Source organism: Salarias fasciatus, chromosome 18 (assembly GCF_902148845.1).
Source record: "Salarias fasciatus chromosome 18, fSalaFa1.1, whole genome shotgun sequence".
Taxonomy (NCBI): Eukaryota; Metazoa; Chordata; class Actinopteri; order Blenniiformes; family Blenniidae; genus Salarias; species Salarias fasciatus.
In genome coordinates this window covers 7,756,606-7,766,190 of record NC_043762.1, presented here as the reverse complement: position 1 = coordinate 7,766,190, position 9,585 = coordinate 7,756,606, and the positions used below count along the sequence as shown (strand labels likewise).

The 9,585-nt window shown below is 44.6% G+C and overlaps 1 protein-coding gene across 1 annotated transcript; it reads left to right on the top strand.

Moving 5' to 3' along the window:
- The first annotated feature begins 3,872 nt into the window (after positions 1 to 3,872).
- On the top strand, positions 3,873 to 7,763 carry LOC115405836 (alanine aminotransferase 1). The gene is made up of 11 exons (XM_030115574.1): positions 3,873 to 3,976; positions 4,047 to 4,136; positions 4,210 to 4,318; positions 4,726 to 4,859; positions 4,943 to 5,186; positions 5,772 to 5,851; positions 6,076 to 6,212; positions 6,555 to 6,729; positions 6,837 to 6,992; positions 7,081 to 7,193; positions 7,673 to 7,763. Exons 1-11 carry the CDS (start codon positions 3,911 to 3,913, stop codon positions 7,761 to 7,763), a joined length of 1,395 nt encoding a protein of 464 aa, XP_029971434.1. The 5' UTR covers positions 3,873 to 3,910.
- The last annotated feature ends 1,822 nt before the right edge of the window (positions 7,764 to 9,585 follow it).

Genomic DNA, 9,585 nt, shown 5'->3' with positions numbered 1-9,585 from the left:
GTCCTTTATTAGAGCATTTGAAAATGGAGTGGAGGAGAAAACCACTAACTGGAATGATTGTTTGCACTTCCTCGAACAATACACCAGGGGGCAGCCGAGAGACCTGGTGCAAAGTTGTCAGCATTTACCAGCAGAACAGGGGTAGCAGCACCAAAGATCTTCTTGCAGAACACTTTGGAAATGAGTACAGAGTTGCTTCTGCTTATATGGAGAAGATTCTTAACTGGACACCTATTAAAGGTGAAGATGTTAAAGAACTACAGTCATTTTCCCTGTTTCTGAGAGGATGCTCAAATTTAACAGAGCAAATGATGCACATGAAAGAACTTGACTTACCATCTAACACGAGAAGCATCATTTTAAACTTCCTTACAAATTAAGGGAAAAATGGAGAAGTGTAGCTTGTGATTTCCATGAGCGACGTGGTCAGTGAGCAGTTTTCACCGATCTTGTTACTTTCATTGAGAAGCAAGTTAGAATAGCCTCTGATCCACTTTTTGGTAACATCCAGGACTCGCAATCTATCAACTCCAAAGCTTCCAATGCTAGTTCCATCAGGCAAAGAAAGAAGCGAAGTTTTGCTACCAGTGTCACTGAAGTGCAAGATGCAGTTGTGTCTCAGCAGACAGGAGATAAAATCAAACCACCCTCTGTTCAGAATTGTCTGTTCTGCACACACAAGAGTCATTCATTGGATAAATGCTCACAGTATTAAAGTGAAAGCTCACCGGGATAAGATTAATTTCATAAAAGAAAAAGGAATTTGTTTTGGTTGCCTGAAAGTAGGCCACACGAGCAAAGACTGCAGGAGTCGTTTGGATTGCAGTGTGTGTCACCAGAAGCACCCGGGAGTCCTTCACATAGAGCGACAGGATAAAGGTACATCCTCGGCGCATAGTCAAAGTTCTGCGAGCTCTCCAAGTGTTTCCACTACGATGACTCAGACCTTTGGCCATATTGGGGCCGATTGTGAAAATGATGATTCTGTCTTTTCTATTGTGGCAGTTAAAGTCAATAGCCAGAAGAGTAATAAAACAGTGCAAACATACGCTTTTTGGGATCCAGGAAGCTCAGGCACATTTTGTACAGAAACACTGGCAAAAAGTTGAATTTGAAGGGTAAAAGCACAAGTATTCTGCTGAGAACAAAGGTTGTTGATACTCAGGTGTTGTCGGGACTTGAGGTATCTGTTCTGGATGTGAATGTTTTCATTGAGCTCCCAGATGTGTTAACGCAGAGGACCATGCCTGTTTCTGTGTTAAATGTCCCACGCCAAGAGGATGTAGACCAGTGGTCTTATCTAACGGATGTTGTTAAGCTTCATGATATTGATGCAAACATCGACTTACTTACTGGTACAGACACCCCAAACGTGATGGAACCTTGGGAGGTGATAAATAGCCAGGGCGAAGGACCCTATGCTGTCAGGACCAGGACTGGTTGGGTCATTAACGGACCGCTGCGTGGCAGAGCTGACAGTAAGAGCAAGAGTGGCTGTCTTACTGTAACAACCAACCGGATCTCTGCTGAACATCCGCAAGAAATGCTGGTTAAACAGTTCAACCATGACTTTAATGAGAGATCATCAGAGGAGAAGACTGAAATGTCCAGAGAAGACATAAAGTTCATGGACATTATGAACAGTACAGCAGCATTAGTCAAGGATCATTATTGCATTGACTTACCTTTCAGAGAAGAAAGCCCTGCTTTCCCAAATTATCGCTGTGTTGCAGAAAAGCGCCTGCAGTGCTTGAAAAGAAAGTTTGACAAAAATGAACATTTCAAAATGGAGTATGTCACATTTCTTGATGATGTGATTCAAGGATGTGGAGAAAGGGTGCCTGCTGACCAAATGATAAGGGACCTGACAGCACTTTGTCTCAAAGAAGGATTCAAGCTTTCAAAGAGGATCAGCAACAACCGCAGAGTGCTGGCATCAGTTCCAGTGGACAGCAGAGCAAAGGAAGTTATGGAACTGGACTTGGATAAAGATCAACTTCCAGTGGAGAGAGCTCTGGGACTACAGTGGTGTGTGGAAACTGACAAGTTCAAGTTCAAAACCTCCGCATCACAATGGTCTCAGACGAGAAGAGGCATTCTGCCAGTGGTCAGCTCGCTGTGTGATCCATTGGGATTCCTGGCTCCATTCATCATGCCAGCCAAGCTGCTCCTGCAGGAGCTCTGTAGAAGAAACCAGGGCTGGGATGAAGCCATAACTGAGTCATTTGGAAAAACATGGGCAGACTGGCTTAAGGACCTCCACAGGGTGGCGGAGTTTGAGGTTGATCGCTGTTTTAAACCCAGAGACTTTGGCAACCACGTTGTTGCACAGCTGCAAAACTTATCTGATGCGAGTGAAGTTGGATATGGAACAGCTTCCTACTTGAGACTGGAAAGTGATGGTGAAGTCCATGTTTAGTTTCTCTTGGGAAAAGGCAGAGTTGCTCCACTGAAACAGACAATTCTTCACTTGGAACTCACCACTGCAGTTCTTGCTGTCAGAGTTGCTAAAATGCTGCAAAAGGAGCTGCAACTTCAGTTGAAGGAATCTATTTTCTGGACTGACAGCACAATCGTCCTGAAATACATCTTCAATGAAACCAAGTGATTTCACATCTTTGTGGCGACCAGAACTGCTCACATCAGAGAAGCCACATCTGTTGATGAGTGGAGATATGTGAGCTCAAAGGAAAATCCAGCAGATGAAGCATCCAGAGGCGTGCGAGCTGGGGAGTTCCTGAGAACCCAGAGACAGGACCTGGAATCCAAGACCACCAAGATGCAGAAAGAGTTGGAAGATGCAAACGGCCTCCTGAGTGAAGCGGAGGGCAACAACATCACATCCAGCAAGGATCTTTCTTTGTTTGAATCTCAGCTGCAGGATACACAGACGTTACTCCAAGAGGAGATTCTGCAGAAGCTCGGGCTGTCCAGCCGCCTCAGGCAGGCAGTAATTTGCACATTATTTTCTGTTAGGCTTGATTTTGTAGAGTTAATTAGTACCACCTGCACTTGGAGGTTATTTAAGGAGGTTGCAGGTAGTGGACCAGCATGCAGCATGGGTGGGGCTATGGTTTTTTTTACCAGCCCAAGAGAAGCAGCAGGAAGTGATCGCCCCAATTATTTGCTTGCCATGGAGAATAAACCATGATAAAACCTGACTGGAATTTTGTTGGACTATGTTTTTTTTTTTTGCCTGCCTAAACCACGACCCGGTGCATCAGTGGCAGTTTGAGGATTAAGTTTTGATTTTTGATTTTTGTTGTATTCTGACAAATAGCCACTACAATAATATACGAATAAACTGGTGAATGTCATCACTGTCTTCTGTTACTGTGGTGTTATTCATCAACTTGAGTTATGGGATGGATGAAGAAAATCAAAGATTTTGTAGAGAATTTAAAACTGCAAATAGGATGTTGTCAAACCATGTCATACACTGACGGCTCCAAACCAGAGGGCGAACCAGCAGCTGCTCCTCTTCAAAGGAGACATTTTCTGCAGTCATGTAAACCAGAAACATCCCACAAAAAACTCTGGATGTGAAAACCAAACTCTGTTAGGGGAAGGATGGACAGAGCTGAGGAGAGAGCAGACTGTGGTACCTAAGATAAGTCAAAGTAAGCCATTTTTTTGCTGCATTATATCTGCCAATTCAAAATCTGTTACAGCTTCTCAAATTTGCAGTCATACCCTCAGGGTAATAAGTTACTGCACAACAAAACTCCAGAGGTGAAGTGTGTTCTGAAAAGAACAGGTTTGATCTCCTGGATGTTTGTTAATAAGATACAAGCTGACTCATTTCCTCCGTGTTTGCCTTTAACCAGCGAGACACCTCGAGGGTCAACGTCTTACGGTTGGAGCAGCAGACATGTCGGGCCTTCACGCGATCAACCAACATGTGAGGAACATGAACGAGCAGCAGCTGCCTGCTCTGCTGGAGCTGGCTGCAGACATCCAGAAGGAGCTCGGAAAGGTAGAACTAACACACGCTGGTGTCACAGTGTGAGCTCTGTGCTGATGTGAGGATCTCTGCGTGTCCACAGGGAGCTGCGAAGCCCTACAAAGACGTGATTAATGTCTCCTGGGGGGACCCTCACAGAGGGGGGCTGAAGCCGCTCACGTTTGTCCGACAGGTGAGGAACCTAAACTCTGCTCATGTCTCTCTGAAGTGAAATCACCTTTATTTTTTTTTCTCTGTCTCTACAGGTTCTGGCAGCCTGTTTCTACCCTGAGCTTTTGGACAGCAGCAAACTGCCTCTGGACGCCAAACAGAGGGCTGAGTGGCTGCTGGAGAGGTGTGAAGGATCCAGCGTAGGTGAGGCAGCTGGAAGCAGGAAATCAGCTCAGAATTTAAACTTTTGATTCAAATGAAAAGACCTTATGCAAAGTTTGAATTAAAAAAAAAAGTGGGACGAAGGAATCAGTTTGAAATGAAAAATAATGTTTTTTCTGTCAAACACTGAGATGAGATTATTGTGAAGTTGAATCTTTTTTCTTATGGAGTCCACCTCATTGGTTTATACAATAACTTTAGAAGTTTTTGTTAAATCTTGTATTAAATTCTATTATTAAATGATTCACTTTTTCCAACCTGCTTCTGAGATTTTAGTCAGACGTGATACACAGCATGACAGGAGTAAAATATATATATATTATCAATCAGCTGTAGCGTGCTGTTGTGTTGTGTCATTTGTTGTGTATTTGCATGTGTGTATTGTCCAGGGTGTTACACCTCGACCGCCGGTATCAGTGACGTGGTCCACAGGGTCTCTGAGTTCATAAGGAGGCGAGATGGAGGAGTTCCTTCCCACCCCAAGAACATCTTCATCACCTGCGGCTCTCAGTGGGCCCTGACGGTGACGTTTCTGAAGATCTGAAGACCGACACACTGCAAGTCTTCACTGAACATCCGTCTAACATCACCTTCATCCCTCATTAGAACATCCTCAAGATCTTGGTGGACAGCGAGGCCTCTCCCAGGGCCGGGGTGCTGGTTCCAGCACCGGGACACAGTACCACCGTCTGGTCAGTGACGGGCCAGGGCGCCGTAGTTGTGCCCTACTACCTGTGTGAGGAGGAGGGCTGGGCGCTGAAGGTGGAGGAGCTGCAGCGGGCGCTTGACTCCGCAGAGGGCGTCTGCAAGCCGGTGGCTCTGTACGTCATCAACCCCGGAAACCCTGCAGGTAGCAACAGTCTGACAGGACAAACACATATTTACACAAGTCTGTTTAACTTTAACCAGAGTTAGACTTTCGCAGACAACCCTGCTGGGTTACTGATCAAAGAACAAAACATGGAGATTTTTTTATTTTTTTTTAATGATTGAACCCAGTGTTGTAGTCCTCGACACTTGTCTTTGTCACCACTGCCAGATGACATTTTGAAGGAAGACCGACGCACGCTGTGGAGACATGCCAAAGGCACGTTTTGTTGGTAGATGTAATTCGGGATTCTCTTAGGCCTTCCGACAGGCCAAAGGAACGCTTAAACTTAATAGAAAAATAAAACAGGCATCTACCTCAGTCTCTGGAATCAACATGGTAAATTAAGTCAGTTGCTCTTTAACTTTCTCACTCTGATTTATTCCATGGAGGTTTTTCTCATAAACAACATTAAAAAATGAAAAAACTGTTCAAAGTCTTTTTTCTTGTTGTTTCAGGCAAAGTCTGGTTATAATACTTGAAACCTTACAAATGAATAACCTGCTTTAGAGAAACTCTCTGATCGAATGGTTACTGTGTGCTCAGCTCACCTCCATGTTCCTGCAGGTTTGGTTCAGAGCAGAGAGTCCATGGAGGAGGTGATTCGCTTTGCCTCAGAGAAGAAACTCTTCCTGCTGGCTGACGAGGTAAAACCAGCTAAAACAGTCGTAACATTCTGACATTTCTTAGCCGTACTTCCTTATATTGTTAAAGGCGCCAAAAACTGTATTTTGGGTTTCTAAAGCTGACCCTGACTTATGGAAGCTTGAAGGTTTTGAGACTCTGTTTCAAGACAGAAAAGTCCTGCTGCAGGGTTCCCGGACCACAGGTTGGACCGAGCGCTCTGATGGATCTGCATGTTCTTCCTCAGGTCTATCAGGATTATATTTACGGAGAAGGCAGCAGGTTCATCTCCTATAAGAAAGTGGTGGCTGAGATGGGAGCTCCTCTGTCGGACTCGGTTCAGCTGGCCTCCTTCCACTCAGCGTCCAAAGGGATGATGGGGGAGTGAGTGCATGTCTTTGACTTGAACTAACACCACACTGTTCCAGAAACATGGATGTTGTGAAATGAAACTTTAAATGAAACCTTAATCCTTGTTGCGAGCACTAATGTACTAATTTGTTCACACCAGTAAAGTCATAAAATAGTAAAAACATAGTTGTCGCCATAACAGAGGGTGCTACATGGTGTGTGTCCTCATTCATTCAGTATGATGACTGTCCCAGCCACTTGCTTTTTTCAATTACTCCAAAGTGTAATAACTTACTGGTAAAATGTTTATGACATTGGCTCAGATAAGGATAAGGAATTCGACTCCCGGCCACGGCTGTGTTTTGGTTCCTTCAGGTGTGGTCTGCGCGGTGGATACGTGGAGCTGCTCAACTTGGACCCGGCCGTCATGGAGTACGTCTACAAGATCTTCTCCATAGGCAGCTGTGGTTCTGTGTCGGGCCAGCTCGCCCTCGACATCATGAGCTCCCCTCCGCAGCCCGGAGACTCGTCCTACCCCCTGTACGAGCAGGTGGGACCTGGTTTGAACTGAGTGCAGCAGAGCCTCAGACAGTTCTGAGGCTGTTTTCTTATCTATAGACTGGCTTTCACTCTAGACACCTGTGTGGTCGTCTGCAGGAGATCCAGCACATCCGGAGCACGCTGGTCCACAATGTGAAAACAGCCTCCGAGGTTCTGAACCGCCTGCCTGGTTTGAGCTGCCAGCCGGGGGACGGAGGAGCTTTCCTGTTCCCCAGAGTGGATATCCCACCCAAAGCCATCCAGAGAGCCCAGGTGACTGAAACTCAGAGCCGTGAGGAGGCAGTGAACAGAAAACACATCCTTTTCAGGCTCAAAAACTGGTCGGATTGCTTATTTTTAGGAAGCAGGAATAGAACCGGACACCTTCTACTGTGTGAAGCTGCTGGAAGAGGCCGGGGTGTTGGTCAGTCCAGGCTGTGACTTTACACAGAAGGAGGGAACCCACCACATCAGGTAACACTGAGATAATAACTCAGAGTTTGAGATCAGAAATCTGGATGAACTGGTTACTGATTCCACACTCATAATAGACCTCTCTTCCTCTCCTTCCACTTTACTTTTTAGTTATCATCATTCCAGGTTAATAATTCAGAGTTTTGAGAACAGCTTTGTAAAATAAAAAAAGAAAACGACTAGTTGTGTGGATAAGCAGTGTTGAATGCTCACCACTAGGTGGCACACGTTCATGACAAAGCAGAAAGTGGGGCAACTTGTGCCCAAGTTTCAGTTAAAGAGTGTCTTTGTACAGGATGACCCGCCTTGATACTGTTCTTCCAGTATTTACAAATTCAAGTAGAAAAAAAAACTTATTTAAAGGGGAGAGCCAGTGTGAACCCATGAGTTTAAAAATAAAAAAGATTTGAAGGAGTGTACTGTGTTTTAGTGAAGTGTATTCAGCAGCTCTTGATGACGTGACCTTGGTGTCTTTGCAGGCTTTGTACGCTGGTGTGTTCGGACGTGTTCGAGGAGCTGCTGCGACGCTTGAGCAACTTTCAAACCAACTTCATGAAAGACTTTTCTTAAAGGTGCATTAAGGAGTTTGCACGCTTTATACGCTTTACACAACGGCCCCTGCAGGCCTTGGGTGTAACTGCAGCTTAGTGAAACGCTCGTGCTTGTGGCTTGCGTCCATGTACGTGCACGGAAGGGGGGAACTCCTTCCTCGCTCTTTAAGTAGCGCTTGAGTAAAATTTAAGTTTCTTCTGCCTGGTGGGGTCTGTGCTGGAGCTGTGGCAGTGCTAGAAGCCGGTCTTTTTGTACTTTCTGGAAGATCCATCCTCACTGCTGCTCAGTTGTTGCTCGCTAAGCATCTGGCGGAGTAATGGCGGACAAAACGAAACCTAAGCAAATCAGGCCAGCCGGAGCGTGCATTATGTCATTCCTTTCAAATTCTCCTCAAAAAAATTCTGGTGCCGGACTGGCACTGCAACTTTCAAGTGACAATTTAGCGCTGTTAGAGGTACTTGCAATGAATATGTCAGGGCACATTGTACACATCATTGAAATTTGTAACAAATTTATGGTGGAAAATTAAGTATTTTTAAGGTTGAAAAACTCCTTAATGCACCTTTAAAGAGCAACTCCACTCTCTGCCGTCAACAGCAGCTGGTGGCACGGGGGAACTGGATTACTCTGGGATTTAGAGATCATCCCTGAATAAATTCTTACTTTGTAATTCTTCTTGTATTTTATCCATTTTGATTCATCAACATTAAAACAATTTCAGCTGAACATATTCTGATTTTTTTCCTTTACAGCTTTTACGTTAGATTATCTGAGATACATTCAACCAACCGACCAAGATCTAATATGAACGTCGACCAGTGGGGGGAAATTGTGAATTTCAAACTCCATATTTGCATCTCTGAAGACTTAACAAAGCATGGGAGATATAGAATTAGAAGATGAGGTTTGAGTTTTGTGAAGAGCTTCTCCAGATGGTGTCTCTTCAGGATTCTAACTGACCTTTGTCCTTGTCAGATGGGGCTCTGCTGCTAAAAAGGGGGCGGCGGTGGTTTAGTGTCTACCAGGTTGCTCGGTCCAGCTATGAGGCCAAATGGGCCAGTTAGCATGATAATGATGACTTTCATGTCTGTTTTGTTCTGCAGGGAAATTGAGACGTCAAATGTTTTGTGTCAAACACAGTGAAAGTCGAAGACTTCCAACAGATCAGGGCACTGAATTAAAGAACTGAGCAGTTATGAAACATGCCAATTTGTTAATCATGTCGCTCTCAAACCTTTCTTGGTGATTTAGCTCAATGGCACCATCCAGAGGCAAACTGAGAAAACAGGCCGGTCGTCCAAAAGGAAATCTTACTTTTGGGGGAGAGGCGAGGTTTCCCTGTCGGGTGCTTCTGGAGTCTGAACCTTATCTTGACTGTGAACCGTTTCTGTCTGGAATTCTGTGTCAGAAGACTTGTGTCTTTGTTGCTTTATCAGGTGAAGAAAAATTAGAGGTGCTGGCCACGCAGCCAACCATCAATCAAACTGGCCTGGCCAAAGTGGCAAACAGTGGCCAAATCTGGTAATCAGTGACCAAAATAAAATCAATTTTGATGTGTTCCTGATTGATAATTCTTAATATCTGCAATCTGAAGACCAGAACTGGAAAAAAAAAAAAACACATGGAGGGGTCACAGAGCAATTTGGAGACTCACTCGATACTGGAAATGAAAAATCAAACAACTGCATTGAAACAAGACCAGTCAACCATTGATTTAAATTATCTGATGTTTGAGCTAATCCCCTGTGAAAACAACATAAAGCTCAAGTCATCATTATACAGTATAGTCGAACAGATTGGACAAAAAAAAAAAACCACCCAATCAGCCACTTTCAGCCTC

What these genes read in the sequence shown, in the direction of transcription:
- LOC115405836 (XM_030115574.1), top strand. Translation starts at nt 3,911, where the DNA reads ATGAACGAGCAGCAGCTGCCTGCTCTGCTGGAGCTGGCTGCAGACATC. An exon ending in GCTCTCAGTGGGCCCTGACG is followed by an intron (nt 4,860 to 4,942) that starts GTGACGTTTCTG and finishes ATCCCTCATTAG; the next exon opens with AACATCCTCAAGATCTTGGT. An exon ending in AAGCCATCCAGAGAGCCCAG is followed by an intron (nt 6,993 to 7,080) that starts GTGACTGAAACT and finishes GCTTATTTTTAG; the next exon opens with GAAGCAGGAATAGAACCGGA.